The sequence below is a fragment of the Styela clava genome, chromosome 14 (genome assembly GCF_964204865.1).
Source record: "Styela clava chromosome 14, kaStyClav1.hap1.2, whole genome shotgun sequence".
Taxonomy (NCBI): domain Eukaryota; kingdom Metazoa; phylum Chordata; class Ascidiacea; order Stolidobranchia; family Styelidae; genus Styela; species Styela clava.
Window position 1 is genome coordinate 11,539,297 of NC_135263.1, and position 25,971 is coordinate 11,565,267.

Sequence of the window (25,971 nt, forward strand, 5' to 3'; positions counted from 1 at the left end):
AGCATAACATTATCATTATACTAACAAACAAAAGAAATGTGACAATTTAATCGGTTTTGAAGATTTTATTGCACAAGAAAAAGCGATGCAGGACAATGAATGAATGAAAAAAAAAAAGCTAAATGAAATAAGGTAAAGAACATGAACCCAAACAGTCACTAAGTTCTGAACTTCTTCTAATAAACATTAACAACCGCTGTTGAATTATTCCGAACAGATAGCCTCAGCGGGGATTCGAAAGTTCCGCATACTAAACTTCACTCCCAATCCCGATATTCAAATATAATAAATAACATGGATGAAAATAGTGGTATAGTCCCGAACAGAGCAACTTGGGCAAAAAAGTTATAGACTTTTCAAAGTTATAGACGTATTTCCAAATCCAATAATAAAGCTGTTAATATGGTACTGAAAATGGGAAGAAAATTCCAAAAACAATCAAATTAAAACCCACTAATTAAAAAAATCATTTCAGGAGAGTGACACTGCAGTAGATGATCCAACAAAAAAGCAAAACAAGCAAATGCAAAAATATGTGCGATATTATGTCATAGAACAAAAAAGACTAAATTGAAAATAAAACAAAAAGTTGTAAATGAGTAAGATAACATAGGATTATGAAAAATGAAACATTTTGATAACTTGAAGGAACTGACCGAAAATTTGAGCAATATATTAGACAGCAATTGCCACAAATACTTTGGTGCAGTCAAACACAAAACATAATATTATATATGTTCGGTGTAGGATTCTAGCAGTTACATCAGAGGAAAAAATTCAAAAATATGGCAAACTGAAGATGCACCATAGCTCCAAATGAGCAAGCATCTATTTGCGTGAAAAGGAGGTGTTAGGTATTTGAATGATTGCAATTTTTTATCAAGCAAAGCCCACCATATTTATTACATCTGGAGTGAGATGGAATCCAAGGGGAAACAATTACCATTTCAAGCTTAGTATGAAAATAATTCCAACAAATGGATCCTCACAAGAACATACACAATTTTACTGGTGATCAAATCAGTGGGAATGCAATTTCGTGAAAAGGAATGCCAAATTGAACGTGACCATGTGATGTGCCAAACACAAAATACATACAGTGGCTTTAAGAGTCCAAATGAACACACATTTGGGTCTATATTACCCCAATACGATTGATCGATCAAATACCATGTTTGGGACAAGCCTCAATAGCCAAAGTTAGTCAGGACTGAATGATTTGTGAAGAGATTGAAAACATGCGCACTTTTCTTCTCCCAAAAAAGTGAAGAAAAGGGTTTGAACTTGAATTACTAACATATATGTGGATGATATATACTCGCAGAGATGAAAACTGAAATAGCGTTACAATTGTTAATCATACCCTGTCTTAAAAAAACAGCGCAGTGGTTATCTTAATTCACACCAAGACCAAGTGTTTATATCCTATATTATTCTTTCCTCAGAGTTTGAGAGAAGGCTTAATTCAATCTTCAAAAACATTTGATGAATTTAAAAAAAAATGCAAATTGAATGTCTAATTTAATAATAGAGTTGTCTTTGATATACTGCAGAGATTCTGATACATTGGAAATTCCAGCCGTAGAAAATTTTTTCCATGTGATATTTGACCCAGGAAATAATGAGGTTATACATCCCTAAGCTCCATAAAGATGCCTTTTTAAATTGATTCATTGTATAACGTCTTGTTTTTTAAACTTTCTTCCGAATTTTCTGGGTAGAATTTTCATGGCTGAAACCTTCCATATAACGAAAACCTATGTTTTGTCGTAACAACAATGCTATTAAAAATGAATTTCAAACCAAGCAGATAAGAAACAACACCCCATTCTATAGACATACTTAATTGTAGATTTTTCACAAACGTGTATTTAAATACAACGCAAACCAAATATCATATCTGTACATAAACTGTACAATATAATGCCCTTCTCGGCTATATTAGTATTTAAAAATAAAAGCCAACATAGAAAATAACAAAACCACATGAGTCCCTGCTTCTGTATGTGTAAAGCACAATGGAAATTTTGTTATCTTGCTTATAAGAAACAAAAAATTTAATACTGATTCGCGCTTAATATTAATGTAAAATCTGATGTGTATATGCTTTGTTAGTGTTCACCTTGTACCAATGTTCCCATCTGATGCTAGTAATAAAATAGGTAGGACTTTTCAACCAAATTTTGTGGCCGACGACGATTTGCTTGTTGCAGCCAAACCAAACTTTACATTTTGCAAAATGTATGAACCAATCCCATTGCGTATTTTACGATTTTGAGTCTGGGTCAAAATCCAGCACGAGAAGTTTAGTTTCTTCTGTACCGTTCCGGCTTCCGACAGCACATACTAGTTTTGTTGGTGAAGCTCTTATTCGCCACACAACACCACCAGATCCTCGCGAATCTAATGACACTAAGTCTCGGATGGCCTGAACAAAACAAAAGTCACCATTATTGTAATTAACAGAAGACATTTGCATGTTACCGCTGTACAGAAGAGTACCACCAGGTATAGATGGTATTCTTGCTGTCAGTGAATACAAATCCACTGAGAACTGAACTGAATTAACCACATGACATGTATGATGTATTTATACTATCATTAAAATACATGAATGAATACATTAACTCAATGATAATCACATGACACAAAAATGTTTTTTAAAGTTGGCATTACCTTTCCAGACTTGACATCCCATAATTTAACAGTACCATCATCAGAACTTGATATAACAAATTTCCCATAAAACTGTAAACAGGTAACGGCACTTTGATGTTTGTTAGCACCTGCAAATAATAATTATAAAAATGTTGTTATGTCGACAAATTTGTAACATATTCTAGAGCTTCAGTCGTAAAATGTTCAAATAGAACTTCACTGTAACTTCAATACTATTTACAAGCGGCGGTCCTCAAACGTTTGAATAGAATTTCGCTGTAACTTCAATACTATTATAACTTTTGAGCAAAGTATTCTAGATTACTGAAAACTTCAGGGTCACACACAAACAGAAGTTCAAGTGTTAAATAAATTTTCTTTATTTTTGTAGAAGTAATTGAAAGACTTATGGGTTCTGTTTTTTTTTCTGGAAAGTCACCATGCATGATTAAGCTTGGAAAATGATCATTCCAAGTACTACTTAGCTAATGATAACAAGATGACAAAATTTCTCAACAAGCATACATGTCTTTCCTATTCTCGCAAGTATTCATCAATAATGCAATGAAATTGAATCTAACAATGAAACTTACCTTCCAAAGTCTTTAAACATTTTCCTGAAACAATATCCCACATTTTTACAGTGGAGTCTGCATTCCCAGACACAAGAATATTGTTTTTCAATTCCATACCAGATGTTAATGATTGATGACCAATCAATGTATGAAGGCAGATTCCAGTTTCAACTGACCATACACGAATTGACGTGTCGAGACTGCCACTAACAACATGTACACCATCAAACTGAATCAAAGAAATAGTATTTTATACAAATATATTTCAACTAAAGAACTTTTCAAGTGAATAACTGAAATAGAGGTATCAGCAATCGATCGTTGGTTACTTCTATTAGTGATGTTTAGGAGAGATTCTGTGAGCACTCCGGTATAAAATAATTTTTTTTACTCTAGAAACAAATCATACAATTCCATACACCTTATTTCATTAATCTAAGATTCGCGTGAATTCTGTATCCCTTTAAACAAAAAAAATCTTGGGTCTCATACTGGCAGTGACTTCTCGTCAATGCTGATAATTCAAAGTTCTGAACTTCTTCACACCAACATTCCAGAAGTTGAAACAGACATATAGAAATCAATAGACCTGGAGTTTTGGGCAATAATCCAACTTGCCATCAATTTAAAGATTCAGTGCATTCCACTTAGTCATACCTGTAAAGAATAGACTCTATTTGTGTGTCCTTGTAAAGTGTGCAGACATTCTTCCCTTATCGGATCCCACACTTTCACATTATAATCGTAAGCACCAGAGACAACTAACTTTCCATCATAACAAACACATCTGACTGCTGCCATATGGCCGGATAACACATGGAGACATTCACCAGTATCCACATCCCAGACTCGTAAAGTGGCATCTCGAGATCCACTGACAACACTGCAATTAAGATTTGTAGATTAGTTAGGTCCATGGAAAAATAGTGCGATAATTGTGGGTGAAACTGGAAGTAAATTATGTTGTTAACAGAATATCATTTCACATAACGCAACTTTTACTTTAAGCCTGATGAAGCTGAACATTACAGTTTGCTTTCAGTAGGTTAATAAAAACTCTTGAATTCATTTTATCTCAGTGACACCAGTACAAAAGCATGGAACAAAGAAACCGTGTTCGTCACATGACCCTTCACCCTAGCGATACAGTATTGCAATTGGTCATGGATATTGATCAGCTTCCTAGAGCAATTTAAGTTATACCATTGTATTATTGGTCTCTATATTTGCATACAATGCAACAAAGAAACTTAGGTTGAACTTCTGCTAACACCTAATTGCAGCTCATTTAAATATATAGCAAACTACAATGCACAATGACCTATCAGTAAGTAAATATCATTTGAAATATAAACTGCTGCAGATATCAAACTTTGCACAGGTGTGTAAATTTACATATCACGAACGTAGGAGACAATGAAACTTTTACATGATGTCTATTTTAAACTTGCTTGTCTGGAGGCTCAACAACAAGGATAAATATTAAGAGAGCTATAGAAAATATGGCTAAAAACACATATCGATTCTAAAACGTCTTGAACATATTTGCTACAAAACTTTGCCTTGAAAATCAAGAAATAATTTTTGAAGGAAAACCCAAAAGTTTTCCTTAAAAAACAAATAAAAAAACTTACATGTTATCATGTAGAGCCATGCACCGTACTGTGGAGGTATGACCATACAGTGTGTGCACGCAGTTGCCTAAAATGAAATGAAATCTAAATTTATATCAATATTTTTTTTCGATGAGGTATTTCCATGAGATAATATATATTATATAGCATCAGTAAGATGTTAGTGCACATTTAACTAAGATATTGTAATCTTTATTTAACAACTTTCAGTTTCTCAAAATTCCACATCAATCCTAATTTTAGAAAAGTACAATAAAATTTTGTATTATATATTCTAACCTGTATCTGCATTCCAAATTTTTAATGTTCTGTCGGTTGATCCACTGATGATCATATTTTTTCTCATCTGTGATGCCCATACTCCACCAGTATGTCCAGTTAATGTTCGAAGACACTGGCAAAGAATATTGGAATATTATACAGTAGGTGTACGTACACACATGCTATTAGAGAGGTTAATCAATGCTGAAACATTACCAAGTTGTGTGGCCTTCTTCACAATCGATTTATTCAATAGATATATGCCAGGCTGAATTTTTTAACGACTCGAAATGTCAATATGTATGGAAATTTGAAGTTACCTTTCCAGAAACAACAGACCAAACTTTCAAAGTGTTGTCATCAGATCCGCTGACTATTCTCGTACCACTGAATTGTAGGCATGTGATAACATGGTCATCATGGCCTTTGAGATGCTAAAAAACAAACAATAATTAGAATCGGAAATTCGATTTATAAATAAATTTTACAGTGAATAATATGTATTTTAATCTCAAAAATTAAAACTGTCAGGATATTTTAATTAGGAATATTCTTGAATGAATGAATAATGAACAATATATTAACATATTAGCACCTACATTATGATCTCACAGAGAAAACGATAAAACTACAGTAAAAATCATCGATTTTAATTATGTAAATCACATTTCGGATATTCTAATTGCAATTTCCATATAAACAAAATGCTACCAAGATTTTAAGTCACAGTAATACTTGAAATGTTAACTTAGGAAGCCGTGGAATAAATATCTTTTGCCTAGTTCACCAAAAACAACCGTACCTTCGCTGATTTGAATTCTCCGTTCCTCCAATTCATTTCGATTTGATGTTGACGCATAAAAGCAGCTTTCCACGCACTTGGTTGCATTGGGTTTCCTAAAATGATGAAATGTTCTTACATAAGCAGTCAATGATTTACTGATGCTAATATTCTTGACGGAATTAGATTCTTTCCAGTTCTACACAGCTTACCAAGATTACTGCATTTATTCACTCATCTTTGCGAAATGCTAAAGTTGCATGTGGACAATGTACAATGGTAGCATGGTAGAAATTCAAACATAAACAATGAATATCATATCAGTTTTCAATATCAATATAAAATTTCAACAATGCACAGTAATGCATACGTACCAATCAGTCCGTTACTTTTTCTTGCTTTCCATGAACTTTTACAAACTTTCGGATAATATGGTTCAGGAATTCCCTCTTCAGCGCATTTTTCTCTCCAAAGTAAATTATCTTCAGTTAGTATATGCCAATACCGACATGTTTGTGCCGCTACTAAAAGATCCTTCGGTTCAAGAAACGAGAGAACATGAAGACCGAGCTAAAAACAGAAAAAGATCGTTAAATGTTTTGTGGTACCGACTACCAATCATTGTCTGGCCATCACGAAGGGCTGAATTTTCAAAAGGTAATTCTGTACTTTTAGAACGAACGAACAGACTTAATGAGTATGTGGTTACTTGAGTATGGGAAAAACTGATTTTTTTTTTTCAAGGAATACAAGGATACCCATCGTTTGGTGGTGCCTGTGGTGGGCTTCGTTTTCAAATCCCCTCACCACCAAGGGTGTACGAAATTATGGACAAGGAAAAGCTATACATGTAGTTATATTTTAATTCAACTACTTTGTCATACCTCCGAAGTTTACATAATGATTTTCAAAAGATGATTAGATTGTTAAATCGACAACTAGACATATTTTAAATTTCTATGTGATAGAAAACAAACCTCCTTAGGTAGCAAAGAAATAAAATCTCTCTGAAATTGTGGCTCTATAACTTCAAGCATATGTCGAACTTGGCGAGGCTCACAGACGTCAATCAATTGGTCGATAGCTGTTATTCTATCGCTAGCCGTCCATTTTTGAAATTTTGTTAACCAGTCGCTGAGACCCTCAACGTTAGTGGGTGGAAGTTTGAGGACATTTAAACTTGGTGAGAGCGAAAGTTCAGTAGAAAATCGCCTCGGTGAACCAGGTGACAATAGTTTCCTTGCAAGGCTGTGCAAAATAAAAAATCCAAGCATTATCAAAGTGATCTTCCCTTGTAATTGAAACAAAAAAAAGCATAGCAGATGGGTTTGACCAAATATAGCAACCAAACATGTTTTTTTTAATGGTGTCATAATGTCATTCATAGATGACTTGATAAAATTATACAGGTTGCTATATTTTACAGAAGAAAAACGAAATACCGGTAATAAAGAGAAACAACAGTCGAAACTATATATAAACCTAAGTGTCAATATAAAACATTGTTGATTTGTGGACCGGCTGATAAATATTGCGACTACAAATTTCATTCATAGTTTTCAAAATACTTAAAATGCTCTTCTGAAGCAAATACTTACCTTCTCTATAGGCAATATGGATCAGTGTTTGGACCTTTCTTAGCATTGCAAGGGAAAAATCTCGGGTTCACATCTCATGCCCACTCACCCAGGGTGTAATAAATTTGGTATGCAATGCAGCATTCCGGTCTTTTCAAACAATATATAGTATGAAAACTGTTTAATTATATAGGCAATGTTCAGAACTTCAGAATAAAAGGTGTTGAAAAATCTTGTGTAAAAATTATATTATGATTATAGCTGAATGATATGAAGAACAGGTAATGAGAAAGTAAAACAAAATTTACCTTAATTCCTTTACTTTAACTTCACCTTCAATTAATTTTGAATCAATCTTTGGTGGGGTTGTATCAAGGAGAAGGCTGTTTAATGGAAAATAATGTGGCTTGATATATTTGAAAAGCAGAATTTTTTTTTATTCAAGTATATTTGCCACAATCACAAGATAAAATAAAAAAAACTAGATAGTACACCAAAATCCAATGCATAAACTAAATGCTTATTTTTTTCATTTAATCTGTGTTTTGCAATTGCAGTACGAAAAAGTTTCAAAAGTAGAATTATCTGTAAATAAGAACCGTATATATACGAGTATATATGCATAGCTTTGCTTATGCAGAGAAGAAGATATGTTCTCAAATATGGAACTAACATACCTAGAGGTTTTACAGGCTTTCTTTTCTGGTGATTGATTCAAGTGATGACTGAGATCCAACCTGTTATCTAATTTCCGTTTCATCTGAATAAATTGAGAAACAATATAGTTTATGAACACATATTAATAGCTGCTATTCAAGGTTTTCTTGCAAAAGACCTATTCGATTGATATCAAGAGAAAGTGTGAGAAAATAGTCTTCAAAGTGGAAAATTCTGCTTCTCGAAAAATTTTAAATCTCATTTTGAGATTTTTTCTACTACAAACATTTATTCAACGTAACTTAATTGAATAGAAAATGATGTGCTAATATTTATAGTCTTCCACCCCCAATAAAACACACAACATAAAATTGTAGATATCTACCAAAAACCAATTTCTAAACCAATGACATCAATGGTTCTTCCCTGTATTTTCCCATAATACATTACGCAGTATTTTTGATAGTATTGTCAGAGTATAGTATATATATATTTATAATACTGTTAATAGTACCGTAAGTGCAGAATATAGATGGTGATAGAAAAAGAGCAATCCCTTAGCCTATTATGATAAACACACTCAAGAGAAAGGTGAGTCTTATTGCCAGTGGCAATGAATGATTAATAATATAATGTATATGCAATTGTACTTTGTATGAACTCTAACCCCGATCAATTAATTTCAATATTAAATAAACAATCTTTCGGCCATGTTACTGTGAGACATACAATTAAAGTTGTATATCAGATTGCACTATTATTCTTGCATGGCAAACCATATGATGACAATCAAATCCATGATGCATATCTCTATTGAAACCTTTAGGGAATTAATGTTGCTAAGAGTCGAAATGATTCCAATTGTCTCTGAGTTATCCCCAGATAATGAATTCATGTGGATATGAGCCACACAAAAGCAGATGCTTTATCGCATAAAAGCATGTGGTCGTGATGACTCTATTTCCTATAAATATGTGATAATGAATCAAATGCAATTGTATGATGCATCAAAGTGAGACCCTGCCATTTCAATGACTAGGTTAAGGAAACTAGCTAGGCCTGTATGACTCTACTTATTTCAAGCAACTGTATAAATCTTATTTGTGTAGACTGAATATGACAGACCGGATGTGTCTATTGGCATTAAAATCTATAAGACTATTCTATAAGACTAAGTAGTCTTTATAAAAAGTGAAAAACAAAGAATTGAAATCCATCATCAGCAATTTAGCATATATGAAACAAGACAGATATGACTCAACTAATTGAGTATTAATCTTGTTCATATATAAATTGTTTGATAAGAACAGTTCCATAATTTAGGATATTTCATAACTTTGATTTCATTTGAAATAGCCAAATTTGAATAATTAATGGTAGGAAATTATGATATGCAGAGAACTTCACAAATTACCGGTTTGATAAATTATGATCCTACAAGGAACATTGAGCAAAGATCCCTCAATAAAAATTTCAACATTTTTTCCATAATCTCCTATAACTTGGACAAATTTGAATGAATTATCACAGATATAACTAGATTGAAACCCGCTGATCTGGTTTGGGAACAACAGACCAACCTATGACATTTCTTGGATATTGCAATTAGCAAATAGCCTACTTAAATTTTCCTATTTAATAAAGTATTTAGTAGGGATATTTATCAAACATTCGTTAATCATAAAGGATATATCAAAAAAGACTCAGTACATGGTTGACTTCCTTATTAAACATAATACTTGATATTGGTTTAGCTCAGTAGTCATGACGAAGCATGATAGCAACATGTGATTATGAAAATAAACATGAAACTGAGTAAGAATGACTTGAATAAAATAATGTGCTCAATCAAACTAGCCTGTTGTTGGCTGTATAAGTCATCCTTTACTCGTGTACGTTTTCTTTTAGTTTTATCAGGCTTTCGTGTTAGTTTCTCGGCTGAAGTGATAGACTGTTATATAATGATGAAATTAAAAATTGTAGTTTGGCGTACTACTTAGTTCGAGCAAAATCCCAATAAGGGAATTGAGCTGCATAAGCTATAAGATAATATTCGACCTAAGTCAATAAAATCTTTCAGTAAGAAACAATACGCAATACAGAAATTACACTGATAAATATTCATGCGATATATATATATATATATATCCACATGAACCAAACAAAACTTGAGAATGAAACTATCATTTCAAATTTAATTCCCATTTACTTCAGTGGCATACTTGATAATCAGAAACAATTACATCAATACTGGATCTAAATACAGTGAAATCACAGTGATTATTATAGTTTTTTCATAATATTCAAACTGATCTTACCAAATGCTTTGATGACCCTCTGTGTGATGAATCACCAGATTCGGCAGATTTGAGGTTATCGGTATAGTCCATTTCCATTCCACTAGATTGTGAGATATTATCATCCTCCTGACCTGAATCACGCTCGGAAGACTGATCTGGTGTGGCGATACCTACAGATCGAGTTAATTCACCTCTACGTCTGGTGTTTATTCGTTCAGTTTTATCAATGGTGATTGGATTTGTTCTTCTTGATCTTGACGATTGACCGCGGGTAATTCTAGAGGGACCAGCTTGTGAGGATAACGATAAAGCCCCAACAGCAGTACCCACTGAATCTGGTGAGCCCAGGGAAACAGATCCTGCCTTGGATCTGTTTGTGATTGGCGGTGTGGTGGCAGGGTTACTTCTTGTTGACATTGAAAATGTCCTTTCCTCATTTTTGCTTCGACTTCTGCTACGAATAGATCTCATGATTGGTGTATCTGGAAATGAGAAATTTGAATTCTAATATTGATATGATTTTTCGAGTAAATACTTCAATAGGTGAGAAAAAGGGTTATTAATGGTACCATACAGAGCCATAACAATCAACTAGAAGCCTGCTTTTCTCTACCTGAAATCCGGAATGCAATATCTGCCTAAAGCTATCATTTTCATTATTGTAAGAAAATTTTTTCTATAATAATTCAATATTGCCAAAATTACCAGCTAACACAATTTCCGGTATTCCTAAAAAGACATTTTGAATATATTCAAGCACAACACTCACTGATGACATCATTTCCCAACTCTCGGCCAGGTTATCCTAAAACAAGACCAAATAGTCTTGAATATGATTGATATGATAAATATTAAAGTGAGATCTTTTTTATGTGTATGGCATAGGATGCTATATTGTAGTTTGTGATTCGGACTTATTATTCACATTTTGCTCTGATTTTTAGAATATTGTCTGTGAAATAATAATTTAGTATTTATAAAACAGTTGTTACTCGTTATATATATCTGTCATGAACCTATCCAGTAATTGTTGGATAAAACTTGGGTTCAAAATCCCTGTCACCACTTCACTCAGGGTGTTTTAAATTAAATAGGAATATGCAAAATGAAAAGATTCTTGTTCTGCTAAAAACATGGTTCTTACGTTAGGGTACTTAATACAGAGCCTCATTCAGAGTGAATGCATGGAAAAGGTGATCCTTGCTCACTCGTTTCTATAAGGGTGTATTCAGTGTTTTCTTGTACAGAGTCTTGTTCAAAGGGAAGGTGTGAAAACAGAAAGAGAACCAAGCTGATCTGTGACAGCACACTGTCAATAAGTGAATAGGTCATAAATTTTATAGACAATTTTTTGATTGTGAGTTATTACCTTGGCTACAATATTCAGAATCGTCGTCCAAATGTTGGATCGAAGTTGAAGGAGTTTCCAGGCTTTGTATGTTGACGTCTTCTCCGATATCTTTGTTATTACTGGTATGGTTGTTACCTCCACTGAGAAATTCTAAGGAAAGACTCCTACTGAGATTCCTTCTACCCCAAGTTACTTGATGTTGCCCATTCAATTCTATATTATCATTCCTCTCACTCTCACCTGAGAAATTAGAAGCAGAGGATAAGCAGGAGGAGAGCAGGAGAGAAGAAGGATCCACTCTTATCATACAGTTAAAAAGAAATGTACATTTTCTTCTCAATTACTTGGATGTTATTTTTTGTGATGGAAATCCTGACATAGTCATTCATTATCAAGAGAATTAATTGATTGATATTTGAGAGCCATTCAAACAATAATTATCATCAACGTGTTTGATAGGAAATATCCAAGTCAGTAACATTCCTGCCTCACATACCTACCCTACTATATGCCAAGGAGTCTTGTCTGGGGCAAGGTATGAACTCATACATTACAAAAAAAAATTATCAGATACATCTCTCAAGTAGCACCACTTCACAAATGTCTCTTACCGAGCACTGACTATAGGTAGATCAAACATATTGAGTGCTAATGTTGAAAGCCATAATCGTTAATTACACTTAGAAGTTAGTAAACAATGTATCCTCATTACAAATATTTCGACATGGAAAATTAGGGATATAAATCCATAGCTTTATAAAAATCCTTGCATATTATTTACTATTGTTCTGACCATTCCTTACAACCAAAATGTATGTTTGTTAAATAGGTACATGAATAACTAAATCATGGCCCACTCCATCCAAGACCCCCTTACACACAGCTGTGTATGTTTCAATAGACATTTCCGACCGAGTGCTAACCAGCGATCGCCCCAGATTTCAAGAGAGAGTCGGAGAGACGAGAATTCCAATAAATTTTGGTCTATATCCAAACCGCGTCAGCTTCTAATTCAGTTCATTTTCTGTAATTGTTAAAACCAACCGAATGCCACCACCTCGTACCGCCATGTACGGAATATCGCGCAATATCAAGCGATCCAATAACAGCAAGAAATGCACTCACAACCGGTTTCTGAAGTCGTGCTGCTCCGGGACGGCGCTCGTGTACAAGTTCTAAAAGTCTACATTATTCTTATTTTCAGAGTATAAAAAGTATGTATTTATCCGAGATTATATAGTTCGACGATACATTCCTAACACCAAATTCTCATATTATTCAGCCCAGTACTTAGCGATCTCCGCCAATGACCTTGCATCACACAAGCGTACGATTATACATCGATCGACTTTCAAGATTAATCGTTTTAAAACCTTTTCGACGCGAGCAAGGCTCACGTAAACTGAGCACTAAACGTAAACCAATTATCTTTGCCGACGAAAACAGCCGCCTTACTGTTAAACCCGCGAAGAAATAATACTTTAAATTGTAGGTATTTCAATTTGGTTATGAAGGGAATGTGATACTGAACTGACAAGCAAGTAATTGGTCGTGATGGGAATAAAAGATAGCTTAATATATTACCCAACGGACAAGGTCATGCAAGAAAGAATAATTGAAAAACAAGAGTGATTTTTACATATGATGATTAATCATGGACAATATGGTGCGAAAATGCATAAGCATTGGGAACTAGCAACTTTTAAATCGGGAGAATTATTTTATCATTTTAATCCATATTGACCAAACAATTACATTCTATTGATAACTTGATAAAAACATCTCGAGGGGAAAATTAGTCTCTTGGGGTGTAAACTTCAAGTATCACGATTCACGATTATCCGTAAATAATTGTAATAATCTTGATAAACAATGAAAATCTTCCGGTCAATGGATTAGTTAACATAATACACAAATGAAGACAAATGTATTATGTACTGACGACGACGACAACAATTGAAATAATAGTCCTAAAGATCGCTTTCAATCGCTATTTTGTCGAACGATCTATTTTTGAAAACACCAGAAAAATTTAACTACGGCAATCGAAAAGTAATACCGTGATCGAACAATCACTAATGAAGCAATATCAAGAATGTAAAATCGCTCGGACAAATTCTTTAATTGGGCGATAATATTTGTGTTATTTAATTTCGCGGTTTCGTAAAACTTCTAGGCCGCTCTAAACTATTGCAATTTATAACAGCGGACAAATGGGTTTATTCTTCAATAGGCTACTTCACAATACTATTTGCAATTCTAACACAAAGATTCCAGTACAGAAAGATTTTCACCCAAAAATAGAAATATACTGTGAAAATGCAAGTTTTCTCAATCCTAACGCCGTTAGCGCATTTCAATAACATCCGTGCGCCATACGAGAATTACACTTTAAATCACAATATTTGTCAAGTTGTGACATCTATAGGAGAATGGTATCTGTCTGTAATACGTAACGATTAATTAATATACGTCCGTATACTTTCCAATGATACTACAACTGTTCAGGAGAACAGGACGCTTCAGACCAGTGTTCACTATTAGCGCACTTTTTTGCGAAAATTGCGAAGCACTTTCGCAACTTTTTTTAGGGACTGCGAAATAGCACTTTTTTCCGATTTTGAAGAGAAATAGCACTTTTTTCTGATTTCGAATGGAATAAAAATTCAAAGTTAACAAATATTTTCGAGTATTAAGTTGACAAATAAGTAACATACTAGTACATTTGTAACTCAATTCTGCATATCATAACGATATTTACCGGAATTCTAACCATTGAGATGCAGACATAGGAGATAAAGCTTTTGCATTAACGGCAAAATTCTTGTTATAATATGATTATTATACAAGCACACCGATTCCGCTTCTCCCGCAAAAAACGCTCCCGGGGATTGAAACCAGATGTTGGAATAATACGCAGTGCGTTTCTTTGAACAAGAGTGGTCATGTGACTATCAATGATATCGATGAATTCAAAATGACTATAAAAGTGTTACGTGTTATGGTCACTTTTGATGAATTGTGACCAAACTGCACAATTTTCAAATCAGACGAAACTTTTAGCAGCATGTCACAGATTTGCAAAATCACCAAATTCACAAAATACCATTAAGTGCCATTTTATTGTAATCACAATGTTGAAAGGACGTGGCGTTTTCCGGAATTTTGCGATATTTACACAACTATTTCTCATTGATATGCGAGGTTGGGTGGGCAAAATTCAATATTTTTTTGAATCGAATATTTTTAAGGAGTACCGAATAAACGTGGTGGAAACATTAAAAAATCGGCAACAAAGCCTTTTTACTGGTTAATTCCGTTGTAATCGCTAATTGTTCTTGTCACCAATTGTTTTGGCGGCGATATCCAGGTTTTGGGTAATCTATATTCCCGCCCTCTCTTTTTTACAAATATGAATTCTTGTGGGTCGGCGGACATCGAAGTTTTATATTTCGGGCTTACCCGTTCGTTCACATCGGCAACAGCTGTTGAAGACATTGAGGACTCAAATTAACATTTGCGTTGGCTTTAATATTACCTATCAAGATTTGTAAATTTACCGTCCTAATTTTATGCGAATGGTAATATTATTGTCCATACCGTGATGCAGATATTTATTAAGACGATAATTAACTTTCTCATGTATTTCTATGGTGATAAACTTCGCAAGATTTGAAATAGTGATTGAATAATTCGGCAATAAAGGCATTTCTGCGTGGTCATAAGACGAGATGACGTTAATGAACAGCACTTCTTTTACAGGTTATTTTACGAATGCGACTTAATGCTAAAAAGATTGGGCTCGAGTGCTTTTTTTTTGAGTGCTCGAGTGCCTAATAGAGGTCAGGCGCTAATTGTAACTAATTCCCTCAAGTTTCAACGTGTTTTCAACAAAACTATAAACCCGGCGATAATTATAGCTAAAATGTAGCAATTCACAATTTTATTTATGGAATTTGCAAATTCACCAGTTTCTTGTCCATTTTGATATTGTCACGCCCTAATTATTAGTGCAAAAAATACTCCCCTTCTTCCGCGGCGGTTTGACGGGTTCTTTGTTCCATTCTTCAGAAAGTTCTGACACGGGGGAGATAGAATACTGAATCCGGAGGGTTGAATCCCTGTCTACTTACTGGTGATTTTCCGTTTTGAAATGCGTGAAACATTCTCTATTTTAAATTAAATGACGTTTCGCGGGCTAGAGTTCTCCCCGTTCCAGTGTTCCAGACGTTAGTTAGACGATAGATAAAACATTAGATTAATAATTTTCGTGACGCCCCGTTTTCGAAAATACAAAGTTATATCGCAAAAAATGCGTTATGATACATTTGGAATGAAACATTATTTACGGTTAATTCAGATCATATTTTACTCTTCATTCAAAATACAGTTGTATCTCGAAAAATGTGTTTTGTTACATTTAAAATAAAACCTTTTTGCGATTAATTTGGATCAAATTTTACCTTTCACGGCAACCCGTTTCCGAAAATACAAAGTTATATCACAAAAAAATGCGTTTTGTTACATTTATTTTGCATTCCCAATAAAATACATATTTTCCCTAATTAAGGTCGTCGATGAATCTGTTCATGTCGTTCAAGCTCGACACACGTTTGGACGAGTGTGGGGCGGTTTTTTGGTCGACGATAAATTAAAAAGTTGCCACACGTTATTTGTATAACGATAATAACTGAAAATTAAGATTTTATAATAGAAGTGAATTTGTCTCAAGATGGTATTTTACGATTCCTGCCCACAGAAAATAAACACGCTGACAGGCTTGGTTATAACTGATATTCGTTTAATTTATTTTACACTATCAATAAACGCGCCACACCAATTGCGACCATATAAATTGCAGTCGCATCGGTATGGACTGTATGTTTTTGGCGCTCTCACATTAATAATAATTTTCAACAAAACAATACCCCGACGGTCATTAAAGCTGAATTCGTTACCGAATAATTCACAATTTTATTTACGAAATTTGCAATTTCAAGATCTCACTTGACGATTTTGATGTTGTCATGCCCTAATTATTACTGCTTAAATGCCTCAAAATACAACAAATGTAATCATTTTCGACGATAACAGGCGCAACAATTCGTAAACGAGCCGTTATAACGAAACTCGCGATTGATTTTACCTCTCTCTTGTTTACAATTTTAACATCCCGCCGGCCATGTATGGTCGAATAAAATGTTCACATATTCGAAACATGACTTGGCCAGGGATGGAAGGGATCACTAAAGAGCTAATAGAAAGTACATACGCGAGGGTATGATATTAATATCGAGAATATTTGTGAGCATATCACAGGACGGAAATATTTTGCACCCGGCTGTTTGTTGGCAAAACAACGATACGCTAAAGTTAATTGATCGAATACAGGGAAGTATTTATTTATCATATACTTGCGAACATCGAGGTTTTGGCGGAATTGTACGATCATGTTGTCTGTCTTAAATAATAACTTTTTCAATAAATGTTCATTTTTCTTTTGCGTCTTTATTATATGTCGGGTTTTCATTTATTTTAAATTCGAAATTGTCCGAAATACTCCAACAGGTGTATAAGTACAATAATAATAGTACTTACCAGGGAAGTTTAATAAACACGATGTGTAAAGGGCGTCGTAACTCCCGTTTATTATAAATTTTTTTACATTCTGCTTAAAAAACAACGCACGTAACTCTCGCGACCAAATCTTTTTGTTTTGTATGGCATCGTCTTGGCGACGAATTTATTGCCGACTGAATTTTAATTGTGTTTTAGGAAAAGTTATTTTCTGTTTGTTGGTTTCTAAACTTCACAAACTTGGGTAGCAATTACTATTAATGTGAGATTTGTGCATATAAACTATTGAATATCGCGACTGGATGTCCGATATCTGAGAATGCGTAATTCTCTTTCAACATTAATTTTCAGGATATCAGCGGTCATGTGGTCGAATAAAAATTATTTATCAAATGGATTGGTATTTCGAGACACTCTCAAAATTATTTGGGATCCACTATCATATCATTCGTTTATTTTTTATATTCATGTTTTTCTCAAGAATCACCCTCGTTATATTTAGTGTACCTTCGCAAAAGAAAACTCTTTGGTGTCATCGTTCCTATTAGTGTAATTGAAATATATGGAAATCTCGCAAGTGGCGTTGTGATGCGAATATTTGATACTAGGTCAGCAGCATTACAAAGAGTGCTATTTATGAATGCTGAAAGTACATGACATTACTAAACATTTTGCCAATATATGATGTTTTCTGCCCGATTTAAACTAACTCGCAAGCAAACCAAGGCATGTCGACATATAAAAATTACTTGTCTTTGGGTAAGCTCTGAAATAGTATAATATAAATGTAAATGAGAAATTAGGTCACGCTAGCTCACGAAACGGAGGATTTTCAAAGTGATCTTGTGTAATATTTCGGAGAAAAAAGTTTGAAAGAGTAGGTCAACCTATATCCTAAAACAGGGTAATATATATATAATAATCTTGCTGTAATATTTCGGGGAGGGAACGTAGGTTAACCTATCTTTTAAAACAGTGGGTGGCGACTTTCAAAGTGGTTCAAAATCACAAATTAATAATTATCAGATTAGGTTTAGGGGTAAATCGAAAAGTTGAATTTCCAGCGCACCTAACCCTAATTAGTTGATTGCTATTTATATTTGGGGGGGGGGATTTATTTTGCACGGGATTTGTACAAACGATCCACCCTGTAACTAATATGGTTTCCAGCCTGCCTCGTGTCTGTTAGATGGAAGGAGTAACAAATGTGAAGTCTTTGCTGTTTACGCGAGTAAGCAACTGACACCGTGATACATTGCATGAAAGTTTTGTCGGGGCAGGTGTTAGCAGATGTCATTTCGTTGCCGATGAATTCGCTTGTTTTGATTAAACACGAATTCGCTTAAAGATAACTCGGAAAAGGCTTCTCTTTAATTCATAATATTAACCGGAGGAGCGCTTTTTCGAGTATCTATGCCCTTTTAAATAGGTTATATGGAAGGCTAGGGCACCTAACTTGTTAAAATCGGCAAAAGCACTTTCGCACTTTTTTTTTCGACTGCGAAGCACTTTCGCACTCATAATTTGCTTAGAGTTAACACTGCTTCAGACGCAATAATAAACATAAATATCGCCCCTAGGTATATTCCCTTTTCGAGATAGAGGGAGAAACAATTACTATGATTGAAACTACCCAAATTTATTTACATATGACTACTTCAAAATTATCGGGAATGAAATGATGCCACTATAAAAATTTAAGCATTTTCTAGTCTAGGCTTGCTATACTGTACTGTACTCGTTTAGATTTCTCACTCAGATCCATATCTAAAAGTTATCGATATACGGGCGTCAATCAACATACAGTTCTAGACATTAGTTCATCACAGCGTGAAAATCTTTACACCCGAACAAAATGTTTATTGAGGCGCACTACGTTGACGAACTAATTTATTGAGCAATTAGAGAGCTGCCAGCTGAAAAGTGCCACGCCTGTTTTGTTATAACGCACGAAAAACCAACAGCTGTCTTAACATGTATCTTTCACCGCAATGAAAATAAGTTAGTTCTGCAGCAAATTTAAAAATTCATTTCAGCCTTGTACTAAAATGCCACTACCATCACAATGCAACCAGCTGCTTTATTACTCAATAAAAGTCAGTTTTTTCGGAATATTTCATGCCTGGAATAACGCAGGATTTATGTTACCTTCCGCCCAGTCATTGAATATTACTAAATTAATTTCTAGCAACTTCGCTGAGTCTATGAATTGAAATATGATCTGACGAACATATTGCATAACCATAAAGTACATATTGGTAAAATCACGCAATCATAATTACAACTTTCTGTGATAACTAAACGGTATAATAAACTATTTACTTTTTTACCCGGACTTAAAAAGAGTGTATCCATCGACCCCTCGGTAATAATGATACCAAATTGTTTCGCTCGTGCATATATATTGGGCATTAATGATCGGTGTTATTGTATACAAATGAGCAAGGACGGCGATGTATTTCCGTTGCCTTTTTCAAAAGCGTTACGCTGGTATAGTTTGATCAAACAGTCGGACGCGACGCGACTTCAAACCAAAATAATTACAAGTTACAGATTTACATTGTTGTTTGACGACGCTAGCAGACGTGGCGTGACGAAACAATGGGTCGGCTTTTCGTATCTTCGTCTGCCGCCTCAGCCCCAAGAACACAACCGAGGGTTGTTGAGGATAAGTGCAAGAGTTATGAAACACATGTCTGCAATGTCTCACTTTAACCATGGTTGGCACTGATTTATTATAGCGTTGAATTCGTATGAGTATTTAATTACAGTTGAACTATATAAGATAACATATGGCAAAAATTCCTTAAAATGTATAAATATTGTGCCGTGTGTTTCCCTAAATCTGATTCCAGGAAGGTAATCATTCATCAAAAAGCTTATTCTTGTTCTTGCGGATAATATTGAAATGAAAATCAGCTCTCCCGGATTAAATCTATTTTTAGACGTTTAAACCCAAATATATGTTTCTACTTTTACTTTTTGGGAAAAGTCGGTCCTCTCAAATCTATGTTCGCGCACAAGAACTTCGTGGCTACTTTTTCATAACAATTCCTCCGTACAAACGTTTTAATAAAACTACATTCCTACAAAATTAAGTGCTCGAAAGAGTACATTTTCGCTAAAAATACGTTGACGCAAAAGTTCTTTCTCGTACAACTAGATGTTCCCGTTTTCACAAAATGTTTTCTTGTACGATGACTGCTTCTGATAACTCTGAGCATGGAATCAAAATAGCTGAGCGAAAGAAAATATATTTACCTGTGAACGGGAATAGTTGAATCGATAGTAAATGCATTACCTCGGTATCGACTGAAAATAACCGGAAAGACCAACCGCAAAAGGCAACAGCGGAACGATACACGTGCCCAATGCCCTGACTTTCCACACTCTCAATAAACGTAAAATCTACCTGACTTTCTTTTGATAATATTGAACAATATTCTGCGAAGATGATATGAAATAATTTTGGGCTGGCAGCGTCCTAGCAGAGAAATGAAATTGGGCTGAAGTTCAACTTGTAGGTATAACCAAAAATATTTCTATAAAATCTATACTATGACCAAACTAGGATAAATCAAGCAAGATACCCCGATGAGTCATGAGCTGTGAGTAAATAACTGCAATTTCTACGCTCTTATAAGTTCAAACTACTGTACAGTAACAGACATTCGCTTCTTGGTTAGTTCCGACGATTTCGACAGACAGCATGCAGCTGCCGTGATGTCGGAAATAACAAAGCGTCAGCGGGTTGCCTGTTGCAAAAATTGTGACGTCGCATATGCAGACGAGGTTTTGAGCGATGTCGATGAAAGAATAGTGACTGGAATGTCATCGACTTATCACATTAAAGAAGATCCTAAAAATTGCATTTATCAAACATGTAAGGTCAAAGGTATAAAAAGTCGGCGTTTCGGAACAAAACAGCTTTTGAAATTGAAAAACCTAAAATACCAAAAGCAACATTACCATACTTCAAGTCATTTATTATTTTGTATTATTTTTATATGTACGGTATATAAATTTGAAAACATCGGATATGATAATAGTAAAACTCAATCGACCGTATTGACTAATATGAATCTAACTCTTCGCTGTAAACGTATTACAAAACATTTCGGTTGCATAACAACGATTACGTCAAAAGCAGTCCGATCAGTCAACGTATGATATATACCAGACGACGATTAAAATTTTTTATCGTTTATGTAATAGTATTTCGTGGGTGCCAATAACTGCTATGTTATTTTTTATAGTTAGCAAAATTGTTTTTGTTGAATAAGAGACTATAGAATAAAAGTGTAACATGAAAAAACGCGTAGCATGAAGAACTTGGAATTTTTTATGGAAAATATTTCCTTTTTCGTCGAAAATAGCCAAAATTATCAACAAAAAAAGCATAATTCAACGTTATCCCGAAACATTGCACAACTTTCGGAAAGGTTCGACACGTTTACATGTAAACGGATATTGCGACGTCATATTGTCGAATCGTAAGTAAGGGCGTTCGCCTTGCGAAATGGACGACTTCGCCAGTTCATTGAAGCACGTGATAATACGGCGCGTGATGCGAGTCTTACTAGTAACTAAGGTGTGTCGTATGAACGGAACACTAGGCCGTTGACACAAAATTGAAACAGCGAAACTATGGCTTATCATTCATTATACTGCCCAGGCAGGTATGATGCAAGGCAGATTACCCGTTATAGCTGTCATATAAAATCGTTTTCTAAACAGCCTAAAAGCATTTTATCATTGCATTGGCAATATACAAAACATAACCGCTAAGCTAAGTATGAGAAACATGTTGTGTACTAGTATGTAATACAACCGTAACCTGTTTTGAATGATGAACATTCCCAATGGGATTATTTGTTAAAATTCAACGCCTTTTATGATGTTGCTGCAATGAACTGATCTTTAATTTGTTCAAACGAAAGGTTCAAGAATGCTATGTAACACAAGCTAAGTGGAACTATTGTATATCAATGACCATGTTTTTCGGTCAATTTGAACATTTATACATTAAAAGCAGAAATAGGGATTTTCAATTATTAACCACGTATATATGTGCAATATAAATCAAAATGGCCAAAAAAGTAATAGCTACCGGCCAATGATCAATCTTTACCCAACCATTTATCATTTTTAATATATTTATGGAAAAAAAACTTGAGACTTGGTAATTAAAGGAAACCTTATAAGCGATGCAAAAACGAATTTGCATATTGTTGTAATGCTGTTTACATAATTTTGATTTAAATTACATGAGTTGTATAATGAACAAAACCTGAATATTCATATTTGAATGGATAATAACAAAATTTATCATAATTTTCTCAAATTCACCAGATAGAATCAGACTTGGCCACGGCCAACCTCCCAAAATAATTCGAACAAAACCTAAATATTCATATTCATCAGATAGAATCGGACTTTGCCAAATTTCGAAATAGAACACATTCTTGTACAGTGATAATTCTGTAGTGGAACATAATTCGTTCAGGAGTGATGTTCGAATATCGATTTGTTCGAGTATCGAAAATTTTTTGCCATAAGAAACAATGGTAATTATTTTTAATCGTTCTTACGCATTCCGAAATACCAAAAATATTAACAAAACGAACGTAGAACAATATTTATTTAAATGTGTACAAAATAAGAATTAAACAAAAAATTTTGTATCAGTTAATATACTGGGGCTCTATAGGGTTCGTTTTTTGTATGCGATGACGTCATCAAAAATTGAGCGCACCTTGAGTAGGTTCCGCTTTCACGATAGTCGTGAAGATTGCCTTACCGGGTGTTTATCGTGACAGATACTGTACATACACATACTACTTCATTATGGCCTTAGTGCCCATATATTTGAGCATTGCTCTCTTGTTAAATGGTCAAGAGGCAGCTGAAATGCGTGTTCGGGTGACGTCATCTCACTCGGAGGTGCGATCGGTGTTCGGGCACTGAGTTTCCGTTTGATATCCAGGAATTTTTGACTAGATATTTTTGCTCGGCAACTGAATTATTCAAGTATCGACTCGTTCGATTCCAAGGTATGGATGTAATTCCAATATCAGAATGCATCCTAGGGCAGAGGGATGGACAAAGTTTTTGATGCAGAGGGCCGCATTGAGAAATGTACCATATATTTACCTTCAGTTAAAATTTAATACAGCTGCCATTGTTGAAACAGGAATAAACAAAAAAAATTAACATTTTTTTTAACTATTCATAGTTTGGATATTCCAAAAAAGCACATCTAAATTTTGTATATATTAGTGAAAAATTACTCCAAGAGCAAGCGCGCCGTACAAAATGCTTTGGCATGTCGAATGTGACCCACAGGCCGTTAACTGTCCATCCCTTCTCAGGATGTGGATGGAATTTCTAGGACTTGATGTTTGAGCACACAGAATGACAAATTGGGAAAATACCAAAAAAAAAATTTTTTGGGTTGATTTACAATGTAACTCATTTTTACATTTACATACTCATTTACCAACAACTCATTTTGTTCCTGAAATGTCCAATATCAATAGAAATAATGTAATAAAATTATGTCGAAGAGAAACAATTCGGAATTAATTTAGGATAATATTGAATGTTGTGAAATTCAGGTTTAAAGTCGAATAAAGTTTGAGATTGAAAGTTTTGAAAGACTTCAATAATCATACTGTACCTGCTAACATCAACTCCGATACGGATAAATCTCCTTCCTCAAGGGGTTCGTCATCACTTAGCTCGTGTAAAGCCTTGATTTCGCTCGCTCTACTTGATACACAGAGTAATACACCTTGATTTCTTTCTAGAATACATTGTGTGATTCCAGGAACATCAGTCAATTCACACAACTTCTTGAACTTTCCAACAGTCTAATACAAAAATAAAAGATCATATTTCTGTCACAATGTTAAAAATTTACTATAGCGGTATAAGAATTGATCAATTTTTACAATCGAAACAAAAAAGGGACAAAGGCTATCGAAGTGATTTGATTTTTAATCGCTGAAAAATGAGTAGGAATGGAAATGGTTGGGTGAATTGTTTTGGCGCTTCATGTAGCCAAATCTTTCTTGCATTTGCTTGGTCACACAATTCTCAGAAAAAGACAATGACTTTGATGCAAGCTGGCTTGCAATCAAATCACATTTTAAAATTTGTCACTCGGTATGAGACATAATTTTTTAAATAAAATGGTTAGGCTAACCAATTTAACGCAGGCACACTTGCGTGGACTTGAAGCATGTTTGACTAATTCTAGATATAGCTGACACTGACAGTATACTCAGACTGAAGAAAACTTCGACATTTTATTTAGATTTAAAACATTCTAAATTCATACATACTATAGCAATTTTATAAAGGTTGAATTATCATAAAACCACAAAAGCTTCGAGGTTTATGGTTAAATCTGCAATATATAAAATATATTTTTCATATTACTATTGAAAATTTTTTGTACCATTAATAGTGTAATAATTTTGTTATTAATCAGCCATTCTTATTCCAGTATTCATGTGATTTATATTTTAATAAATACAGAAATACTCACTGTTCTGAATCGAACAATAGCTCGAGCTTTAGATCGTCCAACTCCCTTCAACCTAGTCACAAATTCATCGACTGACGCAGTATTAATATCGACAGCTTCCTCATCGAACTCCATTAAGTTGAGTTGTCAGAAAGTTGGTTCAGTGGTTAGAATCAAGGTCTAAACACAATTAGTTTCCAAAGTGGTACATTTCTTTTAGTTACAGACGTCAATAGCAGAGAACTGTTCAAATTACTGTATTTATGGAGAAGTTTTAGGATTGGCACTATCAGACTATACTGCAGTAATGGTCTGAAAATAGATGCAAACACTTTTGAGTTAAACTAGTCCAATTAAAATTAATACATTTGTAAAGCCATGGAAGTTTTAATAAATGAAAACAATACCGGAATAATGCTGACATTCAGATTACCTATAACCCAGGTAACCTAAATTTTATCAGGCTGTTCTGCAAAAGACTGAAATCTTTTTAGGAGGTGATTTGGTAAAAACATTGTGCTGTTGTGAATTGGATTTATCTAGATGTTAATTGGAATAAAAACCGTAGACTAATCCCCTCCTACTGAACTAAATCGCGCCATCACACCAGTCAAAATTTCTAAATCTCTGATTCCAGACTGCTGATGTTGTCTAAGTTTTTATGTAAAGTCAAGTGTATTTTTTCCAACTGGTCAGTAAATAAATAACCTATAGGTAGTCTATATCCGTGAAAATGTGCCTATTCACAGATTTAACAGACGTGAAACTCTGTAACAGCACTCACCATACAGATGATAACATCACTACACCAAGCAATCACACAAATCAACAAGTGAATAAAATCAGACACCTATTTCAGGTCTCGGTGCAGTGGTGGCGAACTGCTTGACCAATGCTCATCCTTACTGCCATCTACAGGACACGCTACTATATTGCAGAAACGGTGGGATTACATACATTACGGATGTCTGTTGTAAAGGCTATTCATGTTCTATCAAAAATATCACCGATGCACATCTAAAACGGTCGACCAGAGATGAACTTTAGCTGGGATATATATGCCTGAAAT

At 34.3% G+C, this 25,971-nt stretch overlaps 1 protein-coding gene across 5 annotated transcripts; it reads right to left on the reverse strand.

Moving 5' to 3' along the window:
• Positions 1 to 45: 45 nt before the first annotated feature.
• On the reverse strand, positions 46 to 25,230 carry LOC120340984 (F-box/WD repeat-containing protein 7-like). 5 transcript variants are annotated; one of them, XM_039409394.2, is made up of 17 exons: positions 24,924 to 25,229; positions 24,051 to 24,243; positions 11,813 to 12,034; positions 10,462 to 10,925; positions 10,002 to 10,094; positions 8,164 to 8,246; positions 7,795 to 7,869; positions 6,887 to 7,157; positions 6,284 to 6,479; positions 5,931 to 6,025; positions 5,449 to 5,562; positions 5,147 to 5,261; positions 4,868 to 4,934; positions 3,891 to 4,116; positions 3,252 to 3,462; positions 2,677 to 2,786; positions 46 to 2,428 (listed from the first exon to the last, which is right to left on the reverse strand). In XM_039409394.2, the coding sequence occupies exons 1-17, from the start codon at positions 25,035 to 25,037 to the stop codon at positions 2,267 to 2,269; spliced, it is 2,811 nt and encodes a 936-aa protein (XP_039265328.2). In that variant the 5' UTR covers positions 25,038 to 25,229; the 3' UTR covers positions 46 to 2,266. The 5 variants fall into 5 exon arrangements, with proteins under 5 accessions (XP_039265328.2, XP_039265329.2, XP_039265330.2 ...); XM_039409395.2 differs by lacking the exon at positions 7,795 to 7,869 and having other exon boundaries at positions 24,924 to 25,230; XM_039409396.2 differs by lacking the exon at positions 10,002 to 10,094.
• Positions 25,231 to 25,971: the final 741 nt, after the last annotated feature.